The sequence below is a fragment of the Lineus longissimus genome, chromosome 14 (genome assembly GCF_910592395.1).
Source record: "Lineus longissimus chromosome 14, tnLinLong1.2, whole genome shotgun sequence".
NCBI lineage: Eukaryota > Metazoa > Nemertea > Pilidiophora > Heteronemertea > Lineidae > Lineus > Lineus longissimus.
Window position 1 is genome coordinate 7,002,431 of NC_088321.1, and position 20,239 is coordinate 7,022,669.

Genomic DNA, 20,239 nt, shown 5'->3' on the forward strand with positions numbered 1-20,239 from the left:
TTAGATTACACATCCTCATCTAACAGCCGCTTCCTCTTGCATGCTGTAGCCATGATTCAGCTCAAAAACCATGATTTAGCTCAAAAGCTCAAAAACCATGATTCAGCTCAAAAGCTCAAAAACCATGATTCAGCTCAAAAGATCAAAAACCATGATTCAGCTCAAAAGCCCAAAAACCATGATTCAGCTCAAAAGCTCAAAAGCCATGATTCAGCTCAAAAGCTCAAAAGCCATGATTCAGCTCAAAAGCTCAAAAACCATGATTCAGCTCAAAAGCTCAAAAACCATGATTCAGCTCAAAAGCTCAAAAACCATGATTCAGCTCAAAAGCTCAAAAGCCATGATTCAGCTCAAAAGCTCAAAAGCCATGATTCAGCTCAAAAACTGGTGCCAGTACTAGTGTTCTGAAACCAAACTACACTGCGCTGACGTTCTAAGGGGATTCCCCATCGAATTTCTGAGTGTTGCTTGGGCTTAGGTGAATCAAAAACATAGGACGCCATATAACTTCTTACGCAATGCACCTTCTTTAGGCCAAGACGTCATATGGTGTCTTAATTACGCAGTTAACAGGTTAAATTTAATTACAAATTCAGAATTTTTAACAACCGGCGTAGCCTAGCTAGGCCTTAATTTCAGTCGATTAAAAAATAAAACAGGGATAGGCCCGGAGCAACTGCAGAATAGCCGGGACACTCTGTGCTAAATGATAGGAATGGTGTACATAATGTACAGAGGAACAGAGTGTAGGCCTACATCGTCATAATGTACTGTCAGAGCTACTGTCCCGGCTATCGCTATTCTGTAGTTAGGCCATAGGCCCCGATAGGCCTACATTCACTTATTGACTAATTGAGACATCTAGGCTTCGACATTTTTTCAAACTTAATCAATAACTCTGTGTGATTGGGAGTTTGACATGATGACTGGTGTGTGATTTAACTGTAAATGAATGCGAAATGACTTTTTTGTAACTTTTTTTGTTTTTCTTGGAATGCCATCTAAATTTTCCTTAGATACGCCCAAAACATTTAATTTCTGGCGAAATCTTTTGATGAAAAAACATATACTCTTTCTCTTCATTTGGTTATTCTCCAAAATTTCGTTCTCTAGAAGGTAAAATATTACAAAAGAAACCGAAAAATTTGTACCTGTCAAAGTTTGGCTTCCATCTTGTTTTTTAGTTCATAAAAAAATTCTGGGAGGCGCTCGCAGTGAAAGCCGACAGATGGTGCACAAGTGCATCCGGTTTTTTCTCGGAGTTGGGTTTGTTTATAAAATTTCCTCCGCACTTCCGCTAGTTTTGTCGTTATTATTGGTCAGATTCTACTGAAAATTGTTTAATTGTATTCATAAAGGTATACACTACTAATGACTTATGCCGAATATATGTTGACATATGCGTGTATTTTGGCTTGATGACGATTTGAAAACGCCAAAATTACCAGTCATCCGATCGGCGAAACAGCGTCCACCACTCATCTCATGCACTGCACCAGCGTCCACCTGGTTTAAAATTCAGGCATAAAGTCATCAAAATGAAATTTAGTGGCCATAAACGTAATAAGTACACCATGAAATACATTTCCTGAAAATTTTTATGACATTTGGGTGTAAGACTGAGATGTTGTCTTACTCGGACTCTTATCTCTAAAATCACAGGGGCAGCTGGGCTCTGACCTCTGTATTGTCTATTGACACTATTGACTGTAGTCTGTTGTTGTCAGTGTTGACCAGGTCCAGGAAGCCCTATCCAGTTCAAATCCAACACGGCCGCCGACAGGGTGGTGGACGCTGGTATATTTTAGACAACAACTCGCTAATCTAGCTAGCACCCAAATGGGCCTTTGTCTGCAGAATAGCCGGGACAGTAGTAGCTCTGTACATTATGTACACTCTGTCCCTCTGTACATTATGTACACATTCCTATCATTTAGCACAGAGTGTCACTGAGTGTCCCTGCTATTCTGCAGTTGCTCACACAAATGTCATGAAACGATCAGGAAATGTGGAAAAATGAAAATGTCCTTATTTCATTTAGGCCTATTATGACCATTATATTTTATTTTGATGACTTTAATGCATTTAAACCTGGTGGACGCTGTTAAGTATGACCCAAAATTACAGCTGCTGACACCTGAGAATCTGAAATTGAAGTGAAACTCTTTTTTCTGTCTCTTTGGGAAGGTGTAAATGCTGATGGCGACTCTAATCTCACTCTGATAGAAGATCCGCCTTCTTGGATCAACAAAATCCAACTATTTTCACCTGAGGGTCAAACTATTTTGGCCTAAAACTTGATGATCAATATTAATCGTCAACAAAATCCAACTATTTTCACCTGAGGGGCAAACTATTTTGGCCTAAAACTTGATGATCAATATTAATCGTCAACAAAATCCAACTATTTTCACCTGAGGGGCAAACTATTTTGGCCTAAAACTTGATGATCAATATTAATCGTCAACAAAATCGAACTATTTTCACCCGAGAGATGTCAAACAATTTTGGCCTAAAACTTGATGATATAAGGCCTAATTGTCAACAAAATCCAACTATTTTCACGTGAGAGAGGTTCAACTATTTTGGCCTAAAACTTGATGATATAAGGCCTAATTGTCAACAAAATCCAACTATTTTCACGTGAGAGAGGTTCAACTATTTTGGCCTAAAACTTGATGATCAATATTAATTGTCAACAAAATCCACCTATTTTCACGTGAGAGAGGTTCAACTATTTTGGCCTAAAACTTGATGATCAATATTAATCGTCAACAAAATCGAACTATTTTCACCTGAGGATCAAACTATTTTGGCCTAAAACTTGATGATCAATATTAATCGTCAACAAAATCGAACTATTTTCACCTGAGGGTCAAACAATTTTGGCCTAAAACTTGATGATATAAGGCCTAATTGTCAACAAAATCCAACTATTTTTACGTGAGAGAGGTTCAACTATTTTGGCCTAAAACTTGATGATCAATATTAATCGTCAACAAAATCGAACTATTTTCACCTGAGGGTCAAACTATTTTGGCCTAAAACTTGATGATCAATATTAATCGTCAACAAAATCGAACTATTTTCACCTGAGGGTCAAACAATTTTGGCCTAAAACTTGATGATCAATATTAATCGTCAACAAAATCGAACTATTTTCACCTGAGGGTCAAACTATTTTGGCCTAAAACTTGATGATCAATATTAATCGTCAACAAAATCGAACTATTTTCACCCGAGAGATGTCAAACAATTTTGGCCTAAAACTTGATGATATAAGGCCTAATTGTCAACAAAATCCAACTATTTTCACGTGAGAGAGGTTCAACTATTTTGGCCTAAAACTTGATGATCAATATTAATCGTCAACAAAATCGAACTATTTTCACCTAAGGGTCAAACTATTTTGGCCTGAAACTTGATGATCAATATTAACTGTCAACAAAATCCAACTATTTTCACCTGAGACTGAGAGGTCAAACTATTTTGGCCTAAAACTTGATGATCAATATTAATTGTCAACAAAATCCAACTATTTTCACGTGAGACTGAGAGGTCAAACTTTTTTGGCCTAAAACTTGATGATCAATATTAACTGTCAACAAAATCCAACTATTTTCACGTGAGAGAGGTTCAACTTCTTTGGCCTAAAACTTGATGATCAATATTAATTGTCAACAAAATCCAACTATTTTCACCTGAGAGAGGTGAAACTATTTTGGCCTGAAACTTGATGATCAATATTAATTGTCAACAAAATCCAACTATTTTCACCTGAGACTGAGAGGTCAAACTATTTTGGCCTTAAACTTGATGATATTAAGCTTTGCATTCTTAATCTTATATTGTTTCAGCACTTTTTAATTTGCATCAAATTACAATATTCGGCCATTATTTTGACGTTTTGAAATCTTTTTCGACCCTGTTTACATTGTCTTAGGAAAAGTATAGGCTTGACTAGTTTGGGGTGAGTCTCCACTCGCTTTTCAGAGAAAAGTGAGTCCCAAAGGTGAATTTTTATGACAGGAGGTGAATCCCTTCCTGGTGATTTGCATGAGACAGGTGAATCTATGACTGGTTCCCAACCTCAGGGATTTGGTGGACTGTCGAGTTAACGTCGAGTGCCTGAGGAGGGGGGTCCGGGCATAAACTTGATAGCTGCATTAAAACAATGAAATGTCAAATGAAGCCGGCGGCTATTTCTTGCACCGGTACGTCAGTACCAGATAAACTGTAAAACACACGGTAAACTTACACTGCCTGTGATTCACAGACAGTGTAAGTTTGAAAAATAATAAATAATAAATTTCTGCCATTTTGAAAAGCACTTTTCACAGAAATTTATTTGCGCAAACCGTTTATTGAGTCTTTGGCATGGGAACTGGTATTGAAACATCTCAGTTGTAATCTGTTGTTTTTGATATGTCATCCGATCTGAAGCGTATTCAGATCTCGATAATAATTTTGGGCAAGTTGGGGTTCCTGGCCACAACTGTCATGACTGTCAACCCAATGTTCGTCTAATCTTTTGATTTCACCACGTTCTTTTTCTAGATGGATCCAGCATTGCTGAAGGAGAGAGAAGCTTTCAAAAAGAGGGCGCTAGCACAACCATCAGTCGAAAAGAGAAAGGCCCAGAAAAGAACTGAAAATGATCGCAGTACTAAGAAGGCACGGCCAGCGCCAAAACCTAAAGGTAAGCACCCTACCCTTGAAAGCCTCATACTTACTTAGGGCTCTTCATCCCTAGTGGCACATAATGCCACAACACAACCTCCAGCCTTTTCAGTCTCTTGCTGCCCGTTGTGCCTCGTCCCATGTCAGCCCCATCAGTTTCAGCTCCTTTGACATAGTCCTCCTGGTAAGCACCCTACCCTTGAAAGCCTCATACTTACTTAGGGCTCTTTGTCCCTAGTGGCACAGAAGGCTACAACACAACCTCCAGCCTTTTCAGTCTCGTGCTGCCCGTTGTGCCTCGTCCCATGTCAGCCCCATGAGTTTCAGCTCCACTGACATAGCCCTCCTGGTAAGCACCCTACCCTTGAAAGCCTCATACTTACTTAGGGCTCTTTCAGTCTAGTGGCACATAAGGCCACAAGACAACCTCCAGCCTTTTCAGTCTCTTGCTGCCCATTGTGCCTCGTCCCATGTCAGCCCCATGAGTTTCAGCTCCACTGACATAGTCGTCCTGGTAAGCACCCTACCCTTGAAAGCCTCATACTTACTTAGGGCTCTTCATCCCTAGTGGCACATAAGGCCACAACACAACCTCCAGCCTTTTCAGTCTCTTGCTGCCCGTTGTGCCTCGTCCCATGTCAGCCCCATGAGTTTCAGCTCCTTTGACATAGTCCTCCTGGTAAGCACCCTACCCTTGAAAGCCTCATAATTACTTAGGGCTCTTCGTCCCTAGTGGCACATAAGGCCACAACACAACCTCCAGCCTTTTCAGTCTCTTGCTGCCCGTTGTGCCTCGTCCCAAGTCAGCCCCATGAGTTTCAGCTCCACTGACATAGTCCTACTTCATTTGACTTTGGGCCAGCCTCGTTTGTTCTTTCCCTGGGGGCTCAAATGCAGGGCAGTCTTTGGTATGCTGCTTGGATTCATCCAGAGGACATGTCTAAGCCATCAAAGTCTGCAGCATCCGATTACGTCGGCAACGTTAGAACTCTAGATCTGCGTCAGCTGACAGATCGGAGAGCTTCATTAGAGATTATCCTTGGCCAGAACACTTGGCAGATCCATCGCAGACACCTGTTTGAAAGCCTCATAGCCTAGTGGTTGATAAAAGTACTGTGGGTTACCACGCAATTCGGTCCAGATTCAGAACCCAGGATTTGTGTTCTTGATGAACCGTTGTAGATTTAAGGAACTAATATTCCTGACTCTTCACAGTCATTCGAATAAGACTTATATTCCAAAACACCTGAGTGAGAATATTTCGTCACATGATGGATAATGTAGCCTTTATTATTCAATATATTTCATTTGAGATGTTTTTGAATAGAAATTGATACCTCACTGTCGGTATTGATTGTCTCACAAAAACCACTCAGATGGAGCTAAGATATTGGCTATGGTTTTGGTGTACATTTTAGCGCCACCCTCGCGGTTTCGGTGAGACAACCAATACCTCCAGTTCGGTATCAATTCCTTGAAGCCAAAGCTCCTAGTGTCTGGTGTTTATGCCAGGGCAAGTTAAAGTCCCCACCAAGTGAGAAACATGAGTAGCTGGCGTGGACTTCCCTCCTTTGGCCAAAAGACCGGGGGCATAATGGTCAGTATGATGGCCGCGTCCCAGTGTTAACCAGTTCAATCAGAACATCAAGATTCAAACAGACTCGACGGCTTCGGGAGTTAAAACTGGCTGTGAAAGAATTTTGAAGGCCAAGTTTGCATGAAAGATTAAGCCTAATGATTTTCATAGCTTTGCTTGTTGGCCGAAAACAGAAAAGTTTTTGAGTGGCTGTTTTAGTTTTGGTCTACTCTAATTGCAACTGAAAATGTTTATGAGTTGAGCCTTTCAGTGAGTTTACTGTTTTATTCATTTCAGCCGATTTTAACTACAAGGCAATGCAAGGAAGTTCACAGTTTAAGTTTGGAATATTGGCAAAAATAGTTAAATATATGAAGGTAAGATAAGAATACTAATCACTTGGTTTCGTTGACTGTTTTTTCCACCAGAACAAAAGTACCGAAAAGTGTTTTGCCGCTGAAGTAAAATGATCAAATGTATGTGCAAATTTGAATAAAGGAGCCTTATAGCTGAGTGGTGAACTCTGACTACCACTTAAAAGGCCCCGGTTCGATCCCGGGTAGAACCCAGTAGTGTATTTCTGGATGAACCGGCGTGGCTTTCAAGGAACGAAAATTCCCGGCTCTCCACAGTCCTTTGAATGAGATGTAAAACCGAGGTTCCTTGAATCTGGTGTCTATGCCAGGGCAGGTTACAGACCCCACCAAGTGAGAAACATGAGTAGCTTGCGTGGACTCTACAGGGCTGCCAAACCTTACACATTTGGGGGAAATCTCACACACAGGCCTGTTTACACTTAGTTAGGGCCATTTTACACTTTGACTCCAGAAAATGTCTTTAAAATTGTGCCGAAATCATCAGAAGACCCAACAATGACATTTCCCTTGCTGTTTTACCCTTTTTACTGATGGTTTTAGTTTTACACATTGCTGGACGAAGGCAGTTGTGACACTCCATCCGGCCGAAGTCTGGAGTCACTAGGCCTTGCCGAAGGCGTAGTCGCTAGGCCAATAAACCCAACTGGCATCTAACCATACTGGCACGCATGAACGCTCATCCCGCCTTGGAGGAGGAATACTCCGTGGAGAAAATCACCTCCAAGTGCAGAGCAAACGCCCAGGAAGGGGAAGGATAGAAGAAGGGAAATTGGATTCCATCAAATTGGATATCGTGATGCGATTTTGGGCTGCACTCACCCTGTTTCTGCCCCTCTCATGTTCGAAGTTCGTCACAATGAAAAACAAATCCCCAACTGATACTAGCTCATATAGGCCAATAGAACTTCAGGTGACTTCTTCAATCATAAAATTAACGCGGTTTTGGAAGAATATCTTATTTTCCTCTCCATCGGAAAAATAGAAGTTGTCCTTTAAAGAAATCAATCAGCAGCAGCTAGGTAGGTTAGAAAAAGCTACACAAAGTCCTCAATAGGGGTCCCTCCAATCTCATCGTACATCAAAACTATTCACGCTTGTGCGGGGAATGTTGTAGTTTGCCCTGATGACGCCAGCGTCGACACTGATGAAACATGGGCCTACCCGATGTGAGTTGTTTTTCTCAGTGATTCATTCCTAACTTATTGAAACGTTCCTAGAGATTGCATTGTCAAACTCGTGTATCGTCCGCTTTTAATATTTCAGCAACGGCATCAACAGGGAGACACTTATCCATTATCAATTGATGACATTCTTGACGAAACAAATCAACTTGATGTCGGAGCACGGCATAAACAATGGCTATCGACCGAGGTAGGTTGTTTCCTCCCACTGTTCACCCTCCTCCAAACTCACTTTATCCCTGGTACCATCAGGACAAGACCAATATACTGATATTTGATGAAATATGGCTATTGACCGAGGTAGGTTGTTTCCTCTCACTGTTCACCCTCCTCCAAACTCATTTTATCCCTGGTACCATCAGGGCAAGACCAATATACTGATATTTGATGAAATATGGCTATTGACCGAGGTAGGTTGTTTCCTCCCACTGTTCACCCTCCTCCAAACTCACTTTATCCCTGGTACCATCAGGGCAAGACCAATATACTGATATTTGATGAAATATGGCTATTGACCGAGGTAGGTTGTTTCCTCCCACTGTTCACCCTCCTCCAAACTCACTTTATCCCCGGTACCATCAGGGCAAGACCAATATACTGATATTTGATGAAATATGGCTATCAACCGAGGTAGGTTGTTTCCTCCCACTGTTCACCCTCCTCCAAACTCACTTTATCCCTGGTACCATCAGGGTAAGACCAATATACTGATATTTGATGAAATATGGCTATTGACCGAGGTAGGTTGTTTCCTCCCACTGTTCACCCTCCTCCAAACTCACTTTATCCCTGGTACCATCAGGGTAAGACCAATATACTGATATTTGATGAAATATGGCTATTGACCGAGGTAGGTTGTTTCCTCCCACTGTTCACCCTCCTCCAAACTCACTTTATCCCTGGTACCATCAGGGCAAGACCAATATACTGATATTTGATGAAATATAGCTATCGACCGAGGTAGGTTGTTTCCTCCCACTATTCACCCTCCTCCAAACTCACTTTATCCCTGGTACAATCAGGGTAAGACCAATATACTGATATTTGATGAAATATGGCTATTGACCGAGGTAGGTTGTTTCCTCCCACTGTTCACCCTCCTCCAAACTCACTTTATCCCTGGTACCATCAGGACAAGACCAATATACTGATATTTGATGAAATATGGCTATTGACCGAGATAGGTTGTTTCCTCCCACTGTTCACCCTCCTCCAAACTCACTTTATCCCTGGTACCATCAGGGCAAGACCATGATACTGATATTTGATGAAATATGGCTATTGACTGAGGTAGGTTTCCTCCCACTGTTCACCCTCCTCCAAACTCACTTTATCCCTGGTACCATCAGGGCAAGACCAATATATTGATATTTGATGAAATATGGCTATCGACCGAGGTAGGTTGTTTCCTCCCACTGTTCACCATCCTCCAAACGCACTTTATCCCTGGTACCATCAGGGCAAGACCATTATACTGATATTTGATGAAATATTGCTATCGCCCGAGGTAGGTTGTTTCCTCCCACTGTTCACCCTCCTCCAAACTCACTTTATCCTTGGTACCATCAGGGCAAGACCAATATACTGATATTTGATGAAATATGGCTATCGACCGAGGTAGGTTGTTTCCTCCCAATGTTCACCCTCCTCCAAACTCACTTTATCCCTGGTACCATCAGGGCAAGACCAATATACTGATATTTGATGAAATATGGCTATTGACCGAGGTAGGTTGTTTCCTCCCACTGTTCACCCTCCTCCAAACTCACTTTATCCCTGGTACCATCCGGGCAAGACCAATATACTGATATTTGATGAAATATGGCTATTGACCGAGGTAGGTTTCCTCCCACTGTTCACCCTCCTCCAAACTCACTTTATCCCTGGTACCATCAGGGCAAGACCATTATACTGATATTTGATGAAATATGGCTATCGACTGAGGTAGGTTGTTTCCTCCCACTGTTCACCCTCCTCCAAACTCACTTTATCCCTGGTACCATCAGGGTAAGACCAATATACTGATATTTGATGAAATATGGCTATCGACCGAGGTAGGTTTCCTCCCACTGTTCACCCTCCTCCAAACTCACTTTATCCCTGGTGCCATCAGGGTAAGACCAATATACTGATATTTGATGAAATATGGCTATCAACCGAGGTAGGTTTCCTCCCACTGTTCACCCTCCTCCAAACTCACTTTATCCCTGGTACCATCAGGGCAAGACCAATATACTGATATTTGATGAAATATGGCTATTGACCGAGGTAGGTTGTTTCCTCCCACTGTTCACCCTCCTCCAAACTCACTTTATCCCTGGTGCCATCAGGGTAAGACCATTATACTGATATTTGATGAAATATGGCTATCGACCGAGGTAGGTTGTTTCCTCCCACTGTTCACCCTCCTCCAAACTCACTTTATCCCTGGTACCATCAGGGCAAGACCATTATACTGATATTTGATGAAATATGGCTATCGACTGAGGTAGGTTGTTTCCTCCCACTGTTCACCCTCCTCCAAACTCACTTTATCCCTGGTACCATCAGGGTAAGACCAATATACTGATACTAGCATTGTACCCGTGGCGCAGGCAGGTTCAAATGGGCTATACCTTGAATAGATTGAATTGCAATGAAAATATAATGCAATATCAAAGGAGCAATATCGAAGAGACAAATTAAACCAACCATTTGTCCACAGACTCGGACCCTGTGGCGTGCTGTATGCATGCATATAAAAGTAAATCAATTGGTCCGAATGAGATGATGAGGCAATGTGAATATACCTCGTTCCTTAGTCAGCAATATGCCCCTTTTTATACGGAGATGAAGGAGAACCCAGATAGGCCTTCACATGTCGGCCTCCAAATGGCTCGGACCAATTGCACTATCACTACTAAAACTTTAAAATGCGTGCTCCTCCTACATGTAGCATGATCTCGGGCAAGGCACTTAGTCGACAGGCAAGCTAGAAGTTCAGCACCGTGAGCAGCTCCTTGATAAGGCCATGCCAAGTTCAGAGTGCCTCTTCAGATACATCAAGTTTTGAAAGCTGTGGTGAGCACATAAACATACCATTGTAACCTTAATTTGAAAATCCCTTCATAATCAAGGGCTAGCTCTGGCTAATACAGTACCAATATATGATAGACCATCAATTTGACCCCAGCTCCTTACTGCGGGAAAACCCAAGTCCAGCAACCAAAAGTATCAAAATACATTTTTTTTCACATTTGAACTGCACACATGCGTTTGTTTACAATTTCTTTCCCGCGAAATCTCGAAGATCAGGTGACCTACAATCGTGGATTGAAAATAACATTAACCTTGGTTCAGCAGGTCAACACGTGTACAGGCTGTTCCAATCATCCACCTACAGCCAGCCGTTCAACAGGTAGTGTTAGTCACCCCGCAGGGAGTGCAGGTGATTCATTAATCCCCTGCATAACTGAACAGCAATGGCTTGGCTTCCGTGAGTGATAAGGAGAATTGACCGTGTCCGATTAAAAATCCCTCATTACTGCTCCGCTGAAGTAAATTTCCGAAAATAAACATGACGTTGCATCAGGATAACATATCACCTGCAAACGTGCAAAATTTCGAGACGAAACACGACCCCCAAATGGCACTTTAGCGAGCCGCCTTATAGTATTATGATATAGATTTGATGAAATATGGCTATTGACCGAGGTAGGTTTCCTCCCACTGTTCACCCTCCTCCAAACTCACTTTATCCCTGGTACCATCAGGGCAAGACCATTATACTGATATTTGATGAAATATGGCTATCGACTGATGTAGGTTGTTTCCTCCCACTGTTCACCCTCCTCCAAACTCACTTTATCCCTGGTACCATCAGGGCAAGACCATTATACTGATATTTGATGAAATATGGCTATCGACTGATGTAGGTTGTTTCCTCCCACTGTTCACCCTCCTCCAAACTCACTTTATCCCTGGTACCATCAGGGCAAGACCAATATACTGATATTTGATGAAATATGGCTATCAACTGAGGTAGGTTGTTTCCTCCCATCGTTCACCCTCCTCCAAACTCACTTTATCCCTGGTACCATCAGGGCAAGACCAATATACTGATATTTGATGAAATATGGCTATCAACCGAGGTAGGTTGTTTCCTCCCACTGTTCACCCTCCTCCAAACTCACTTTATCTCCGGTACCATCAGGGCAAGACCAATATACTGATATTGGCTGAAATATGGCTATCGACCGAGGTAGGTTTCCTCCCACTATTCACCCTCCTCCAAACTCACTTTATCCCCGGAACAAGGGGAGGGGTCTCAAAATCCCAAGTTTGATGCGTACATACAGTGGAACCTCCCTTAGCGGACACCTCTCTATTAAGGACACTAGTTTTGGTCCCAATTTGGTAGTTTCTATTCAATTTGACCTCTCTAATCAGGACACCTCTCTATCAAGGACACTAGTTTTGGTCCCAATTTGGTAGTTTCTATTCAATTTGACCTCTCTGATCAGGACACCTCTCTATTAAGGACAGCACTTGCCAGTCCCGAAGGTGTCCTTAATAGAGAGGTTCTACTGTACTTTATGGATGGCCCCATACTGGAATCAAGAGCCTTTCGAATCCAGCACCCAAAATATGATTCTGGCCCAGATGACCATCCATGAGCATGAATGCAGTATAGGACTGAAAAGCCTGTAAGACCTGGGTACAAGGTATTTTTAAAGTGGTCTGCATCCGCAAATATCCGTGATATAACGCTGAAAATGCGTGATATTGATGATAGATACATAATCTGATAGATGTTAAAGCGAAATGTTTATATCAATACTGGTTTGGCAGTAATTCTTCAAAACACCACGAAAACGATATTTCCTCTCAATCAACTAGACTTTGATGTTTTCACCCCAAATCTTGGTTCAATACTCAGACTGAAATTGTCTTCCATGCCATCAAGAAAATTTTCAAAAAATGTTGATATTTTGAGAACATGTCCAAGTTGTCATATCATGATATTTGGAAGAATAAATGGTTAATTAGCGTTGATATCGATATTTCACTTAGCATCAATCAGATTATGTATCTATCATTACGTTCCAAAATTTTCAACAACATAGTGGAAGAGTTTTGGCTCGACTTGCCACTGTGCATGCGCATGGCGAATCTCTTTTCACCAGGAAAAAACTGAAGCTATTACAGTGGAACCTCCCTTAGCGGACACCTCTCTATTAAGGACAACCTCTCTATTAAGGATAACCTCTCTATTAAGGACAACCTCTCTATTAAGGATAACCTCTCTATTAAGGACAACCTCTCTATTAAGGACACTAGTTTTGGTCCCAAATTGGTACTCTCCATTCAATTTGACCTCTCTAATCAGGACACCTCTCTATTAAGGACATCACTTGTCAGTCCCGATGGTGTCCTTAATAGAGAGGTTCTACTGTACTTCAGTGTCAGACAGGGACCTGGAATATAAAGTGCCACCTTGTTTGCTGATCAAAATCTGAACCTCTCTAATGTCTCGTAACCCTTGTAGGCCCTTATCAACAATCCCAAAATCAACGTCGTCGATGACAATAAGTTTGTCTTCCGCCCGAAGTATAACATCCGAGACCGGAGGGGGTTAATGCGATTGCTGGAGCGGAACGACCTGAAAGGATTGGGCGGTGTTTTGATGGACGACGTCGAAGAGGCTGTGCCGAAATGTGGGCGAGTTATTCAGGTAGGCGCCGAGCCGACACGAGTGTCCTCTTTAATGCTATAACACCTAGAGCCAGCGCAAGGGCTTATTCCCCTAGGCCCCGACGTTATTTTACCTGGAAATCACATTTTTTTCTCCAGTGAGATCGACGACGGTTGTCAACGGGCGCCTCCAGGTGTTATAGGTTTAAGAAACTCTCTAACAAGTTTATGCCGCAATAGACACCAACTTAGCATCTTCCATTGATGTCCATTGCAATATTACCAATTCAGGTTTTTTTTGCAAACTTCTCTACAGGCTTATGCTGCACCCGAGTGCCACCAACCTAAATTCGAATGCTCTATGAAATCACTGAGTTCAAGCATACCGTGCTATAAACCCAAGCGAAGAGTCCATTGATCATGTTCTCTGTTATGCAGAGTACTTCATAACACTCAGGTATGTTTTTGTATCGGCTATACACCAACATGTTAAAATGTACGTTTGTTCATCCTTGAATATGAAGGAGGCAATAATTGGTGGAGCCCCATAGCCTAGTGGTCAACACTGCTTCCTACCCTGCAATAAGGCCCGGGTTTGACCCCCTTCTCAAGAAACTGTGTGGTCAACACTGCTTCCTACCCTGCAATAAAGCCCCGGTTTGAGCCCCTTTTCAAGGAACTGTGTGGTAAACACTGCTTCCTACCCTGCAATAAGGCCCGGGTTTGATCCCCTTCTCAAGGAACTGTGTGGTCAACGCTGCTTCCTACCCTGCAATAAGGCCCGGGTTTGATCCCCTTCTCAAGGAACTGTGTGGTCAACACTGCTTCCTACCCTGCAATAAGGCCCGGGTTTGATCCCCTTCTCAAGGAACTGTGTGGTCAACACTGCTTCCTACCCTGCAATAAGGCCCGGGTTTGATCCCCTTCTCAAGGAACTGTGTGGTCAACACTGCTTCCTACCCTGCAATAAGGCCTGGGTTTGATCCCCTTCTCAAGGAACTGTGTGGTCAACGCTGCTTCCTACCCTGCAATAAGGCCCGGGTTTGATCCCCTTCTCAAGGAACTGTGTGGTCAACACTGCTTCCTACCCTGCAATAAGGCTCGGGTTTGATCCCCTTCTCAAGGAACTGTGTGGTCAACACTGCTTCCTACCCTGCAATAAGGCCTGGGTTTGATCCCCTTCTCAAGGAACTGTGTGGTCAACACTGCTTCCTACCCTGCAATCAGGCCCGGGTTTGATCCCCTTCTCAAGGAACTGTGTGGTCAACACTGCTTCCTACCCTGCAATAAGGCTCGGGTTTGATCCCCTTCTCAAGGAACTGTGTTGTCAACACTGCTTCCTACCCTGCAATAAGGCCTGGGTTTGATCCCCTTCTCAAGGAACTGTGTGGTCAACACTGCTTCCTACCCTGCAATAAGGCCCGGGTTTGATCCCCTTCTCAAGGAACTGTGTGGTCAACACTGCTTCCTACCCTGCAATAAGGCCCGGGTTTGATCCCCTTCTCAAGGAACTGTGTGGTCAACACTGCTTCCTACCCCGCAATAAGGCCCGGGTTTGATCCCCTTCTCAAGGAACTGTGTGGTCAACACTGCTTCCTACCCTGCAATAAGGCCCGGGTTTGATCCCCTTCTCAAGGAACTGTGTGGTCAACACTGCTTCCTACCCTGCAATAAGGCTCGGGTTTGATCCCCTTCTCAAGGAACTGTGTGGTCAACACTGTTTCCTACCCTGCAATAAGGCTCGGGTTTGATCCCCTTCTCAAGGAACTGTGTGGTCAACACTGCTTCCTACCCTGCAATAAGGCCCGGGTTTGATCCCCTTCTCAAGGAACTGTGTGGTCAACACTGCTTCCTACCCTGCAATAAGGCTCGGGTTTGATCCCCTTCTCAAGGAACTGTGTGGTCAACACTGCTTCCTACCCTGCAATAAGGCCCGGGTTTGATCCCCTTCTCAAGGAACTGTGACCGATGGGACTGGTCATCTGTGGCCGTGGTGGGTTAAAGGAAGGAAGAACTGCAAATATAGTGGTTTGAAATGTATGATAACTGCTCTTGGCATAAGGTATAAATGGAATGGCATTGAGCGATAGGGGTCAAGCCCTGAGTAGGCCTTGAATTACATAAGTTGGAATAAAGGAGAGAATGAGAAGAACTAGATTGTGCTGCCATCTAACTTTATGCAGCACAACTACAATGCAAATAATTTAAAGGGATACTATAACTTATAGTATCCCTTTAAATTATCTTATAGTATAAGATTCTCCAACAGAACATTCCTGGCTCAGCACAAAACCTACAATGTATGAAATACGTGAGGGTCTGTCGGATGAGACTGATAGCCGTGGTCCCTTGTACCTGAGTGCCTATGCCAGGACAAGTAAAAGATACCACATAGGTTGACAGTAGCCTTCAGTGGACTCCAACTCTCCTGCAGAGATCAAATGGGGTAATGACGCTGGTATTGTTATGATATTGGACTGTGGCTTCATAGGGTATTGGTACGATGTTCTTGTCATCAGTGACAAGGCTTGCTCAAAATACAATAGGTTTTTGATCTCTTTTAACCAAATTATGATGTTTTTCCAGGAAGAGTTAACAGGAGGTAAAGACAGTCAATGAGTTTCACACTGCAATCTCTTAGACCGTTGTCTAAGCTTCTTTGAAGGTGCTGGTTGGCTGGTTGGAAGAATGCGTTTTAAAACTTATATACAGTGGTACCTCCCTTAGCGGACACCTTTCTATAAGGGACAACCTCTCTATTAAGGACACTATCTTTGGTCCCAAATTGGTTGTTTCCATTCAATTTGACCTCTCTAATCAGGACACCTCTCTATTAAGGACACTAGCTTCGGTCCCAAATTGGGAGTTTCCATTCAATTTGACCTCTCTAATCTTACTTTCTACCACAATTGCTCATGAATTGAAAGCCTGTTCAATCTTACTTTCTTCCACAATTACTCATAGTCATGAATTGAAAGCCTGTTCAATCTTACTTTCTACCACAATTTGTCGTGAATTGAAAGCCTGTTCAGTCTTACTTTCTACCACAATTACGGTACTCATGAATTGAAAGCCTGTTCAATCTTACTTTCTACCACAATTTGTCATGAATTGAAAGCCTGTTCAATCTTACTTTCTATCACAATTTCTCATGAATTGAAAGCCTGTTCAGTCTTACTTCCTACCACAATTACTCATGAATTGAAAGCCTGTTCAGCCTTACTTTCTACCACAATTTGTCATGAATTGAAAGCCTGTTCAGTCTTACTTTCTATCACAATTTCTTATGAATTGAAAGCTTGTTCAATCTTACTTTCTACAGCAATTGGGCAGCCAAATCACTAAAATCACGCGACCCGCCGATAAAAAAGTCCTCTTCTACAACGATAAGAGCTTCGACTTCACAGTTGACGAGGGTAAGGACACTCTAATCACTCAGTGGTTCTCATTTGCATAGGAAAGCTTTGGGTTTTCAAAGTACTATGAGTCTGATATCAAGTACAGTTTGTTTGCTTGTTTTTTCCAACTACAGTAGAGGTTGTCATCTAGTTTCGAACGTTTTATCCCCGCACTGTCCTGAAACCTTTCAGGACTTTAATGAGCTTCCATTTTTTGAGAAGTTTTATTTGTGACACTATAAAATACAATGAAGACAACAGTGTAGGCCTTTCACTACAAGACTACAATGCCCTTTCAAAATGTTCTGCTTTTTATTCAGAATTTATAAAATTATGGCGAGGCGTGTCCGTAGATGGGGTAGATGAAAATAAGATAGATGAGTACCTGGACCAGCGGGGAATCACTACCATGCAGGACGTCGGAGCAAAAACAGCAGTAAGTTCCAATGGGTGGTGCATAACTGATGGAACAGCCCTGATGTATTGTTTTGTAATCGTACGTGTATGCCGCAAGGCCGTTCCAAGGTATGAACTGCATCCGGTGGCAAAGGTTGCAGTAGCTTCAATGAGTGGTGTATAATTGATGGAACAGCCCTGATGTATTGTTATGTAATGGTACGTGTATGCCGCAACGCTGTTCCAAGGTATGAACTGCAGCCTGTGGCAAAGGTTGCGGTAGCTTCAATGGGTGGTGTATAACAAATGGAACAGCCCTGATGTATTGTTATGTAATGCTGTGTATGCCGCAAGGCTGTTCCGAGAAATTTGTGTCCCCCACAGTCATTGATAAAAATGTACACTCACACTTACTGCTCACTCTCGCAACTTGACAGTTCTATTTTGTAGTTGACGTCACTGATTTCTATGCGCTGTGCGAGGTAGTAAGCCTTTCCACAGCCGGCCAGTAGGAGGGGCTGCCTCCTATAGACCAACCGCCAAAGCTGGTGTTATGATCAGAGTGTCCGTCACTGCTCACTGTTCTATTTTGTAGTTGATGTCACTAGTTTCTATGCGCTGTGAGAGGTAGTTAGCCTTTCCACAGCCGGCCAGTAGGAGGGGCTGCCTCCTATAGATCCACCGCCAAAGCTAGTGTTATGGTCAAAGTGTCCGTCACTGCTCACTGTTCTATTTTGTAGTTGATGTCACTGGTTTCTATGCGCTGTGGGAGGTAGTAAGCCTTTCCACAGCCGGCCAGTGGGAGGGGCTATAGATCCACCGCCAAAGCTGGTGTTATGATCAGAGTGTCCGTCACTGCTCACTGTTCTATTTTGTAGTTGATGTCACTAGTTTCTATGCGCTGTGGGAGGTAGTTAACCTTTCCAGAGCCAGCCAGTGGGAGGGGCTTTCTCCTATAGATACACCGGCAAAGCTGGTGTTATGGTCAGAGTGTCCTTCTCTCGTGCTCGCTACCATCACCTGGTTGGAGTGCACAGTCTAACCAGGTGGTGTCCGTCCGCAAAAATCATTATAAGAGATCAGCTTCAGTACGATACTACCAGTGGTGGCACATGGTGGCAGACAGAGGTATTATCCTCCTGGCCAGGTGATTACCAGGTCCAAGTCGTCTCTTTAACCCACCCCTTCCATTACTGATAATGTCTTCCTCTGTTTCAGGCTCCAGTACAGAAACGAAAACGAAAAGGTGGCAATCGAAAAAAGACATTCAAATCACATAACGACCATTTAGGAAACTTGTTAGAAGACTATTCAAACGTGGACAAGTGAGACAGTTATCAATTTTGTGAGGACTTGTGTGATTGGCTGAAGTAATTCAGAAATGAGTTAGGTCGGGTCTGATTGGTTGGAATTCTGCTGAAGAGTTTTATGGAGAAAAGTGTCTGCCGTGACTATATGCGTTGCCAAAAAGGTGGAAATCGTTATGACTGTCCGGTTGCATGCATCACTTGATTGACATCGATGTTCAAAGTTAAATGGAGAACACGGGCGCTGACAAACTATGTCCTTAAACATGTTAAAGGGACAACTTGGGTATGAGATATGTTGGTTTTTTCATTACAAAAATGGCTTCCAGCAGGAGCGTGATTTCTCCAAACAGGATAATTAAAAAGTCATAAAACTCCAATAACAAATGCACAAGAACGGGGTGTAAATTTAGGCCTGTTTGAAATTCGCAAGCCATGCCCAGAACTGCCTTCCAACACTGGTGAAAATCAGAGAACGGCATCAGTGTAATACTACCAGTGGTGACGCATGGTGTCAAGCTGGCACATTATCCTCCTGGCCAGGTAATTCCCAGGTTGTCCCTTTAATAAGATTGAGCTCGGGGCACGGCCGCTCTTGATTGGTTCCTAATTTTCATTTGCTCTGAAACGGTATTTGGCACTAAATTTCTAGGAAGCCACGCCCCCCACAAACCTCAACCAATGAAATCGCATATAAACAACAACAAACCTGAACACGTTGGGGTATCGCGGCTGACTTTTGTTAAGACGTAGCGTAAACTACATTCTCTGTTCGCAATAGTATTTAACCTGGTTGACCAAATTTGTAAAGTCATTCATTGAAAAAGTACCAATTGTACGAAATGTCTGAATAGACTGGAATCGTTGCATTTGTTTATTTAAACCCACACTGAAACGGTATTTGGGCAATTTGTTTTGTAGGAGGAAACCAGTGCACCCGGAGGGAACGAAAACAAAACGTGTTGAATTAGACTGAGTGTTGCGCAAACCTGCCTCAGTAAAAGTTTGAAAGATACTTAGTTAAAAAGATGTGGATGGGGATGTTTTTAGAAATGAATCAAATAAAACGTTTTGTTGTTCGAAGTCTGTTTTCTGTTGGTTGGTTTTCTGTCTGGTTTCTATTTTGTTGAAAGTGTTGTTGGCGTTCATCACTGCTTTATTGGTAACCCTTTCACTGCCGGCTGCCTAGTATTCTCCTCCAGGGAGTATTTTCCTCAAAGGCAGGGTGAGCATCTTTCTTCGAGAAAATTCTACTTTGTCAGGTGTTTGCATTTGGAGGTGTGGTCCTCCAGGGACAGCTCGGAATACAACTCTCCTTTAGCAGGGGACTTTAAGGCCTTCTTCTCCAGGGAGTATTCTCCTCCAACCCAGGATAAGTATTTTTACATGCCACTACGGTTTGGTTTATTGAAATGAATGTTTCTCACTTGGTGGAGTCTTATGCTTGCTCTGGCAAAGGTAAAAGGTAGACTGAGCCTTGGTTCCATTTGAAACGACGAGGGTTGAGTGTCTCGCTCAAGGACACAAAGACATAACTGCGGTGATCCGTTTGAGAGTCAAACCCATGGTAGTCCTTATATCAATGTGTTTGGTCGCCTGACGCTTGTAACGAGAAGAGTTTTTGGGTGCATTTCTATAGTAACTCACACAA

At 42.9% G+C, this 20,239-nt stretch overlaps 2 protein-coding genes across 6 annotated transcripts in view; one reads left to right on the forward strand and one right to left on the reverse strand.

Moving 5' to 3' along the window:
* The window catches only part of LOC135498612 (serine/threonine-protein kinase Nek8-like), a 30,328-nt gene extending 29,156 nt beyond the window's left edge, over positions 1 to 1,172 (reverse strand). Inside the window, exon 1 of the mRNA XM_064788947.1 lies at positions 1,152 to 1,172. The gene's annotated coding sequence lies outside the window, so the exon portion shown is untranslated. The remainder of the gene's footprint in view (positions 1 to 1,151) is intronic.
* LOC135498614 (transcription initiation factor IIE subunit beta-like) lies at positions 555 to 19,671 on the forward strand. 5 transcript variants are annotated; one of them, XM_064788955.1, is made up of 8 exons: positions 555 to 573; positions 4,558 to 4,699; positions 6,554 to 6,633; positions 7,897 to 8,004; positions 13,342 to 13,527; positions 16,810 to 16,903; positions 17,206 to 17,321; positions 18,500 to 19,671. In XM_064788955.1, exons 2-8 carry the CDS (start codon positions 4,558 to 4,560, stop codon positions 18,608 to 18,610), a joined length of 837 nt encoding a protein of 278 aa, XP_064645025.1. In that variant the 5' UTR covers positions 555 to 573; the 3' UTR covers positions 18,611 to 19,671. The 5 variants fall into 5 exon arrangements, with proteins under 5 accessions (XP_064645025.1, XP_064645022.1, XP_064645021.1 ...); XM_064788952.1 differs by lacking the exon at positions 555 to 573 and adding an exon at positions 1,193 to 1,266; XM_064788951.1 differs by lacking the exon at positions 555 to 573 and adding an exon at positions 1,258 to 1,358.
* Positions 19,672 to 20,239: the final 568 nt, after the last annotated feature.

Excerpts from the sequence above, each read along its gene's own strand:
- LOC135498614 (XM_064788955.1), top strand. The coding sequence starts at position 4,558 with ATGGATCCAGCATTGCTGAAGGAGAGAGAAGCTTTCAAAAAGAGGGCG. Across the intron at positions 6,634-7,896 it reads AAATAGTTAAATATATGAAG|CAACGGCATCAACAGGGAGA; the intron begins GTAAGATAAGAA and ends TTAATATTTCAG. Across the intron at positions 13,528-16,809 it reads AATGTGGGCGAGTTATTCAG|CAATTGGGCAGCCAAATCAC; the intron begins GTAGGCGCCGAG and ends TACTTTCTACAG.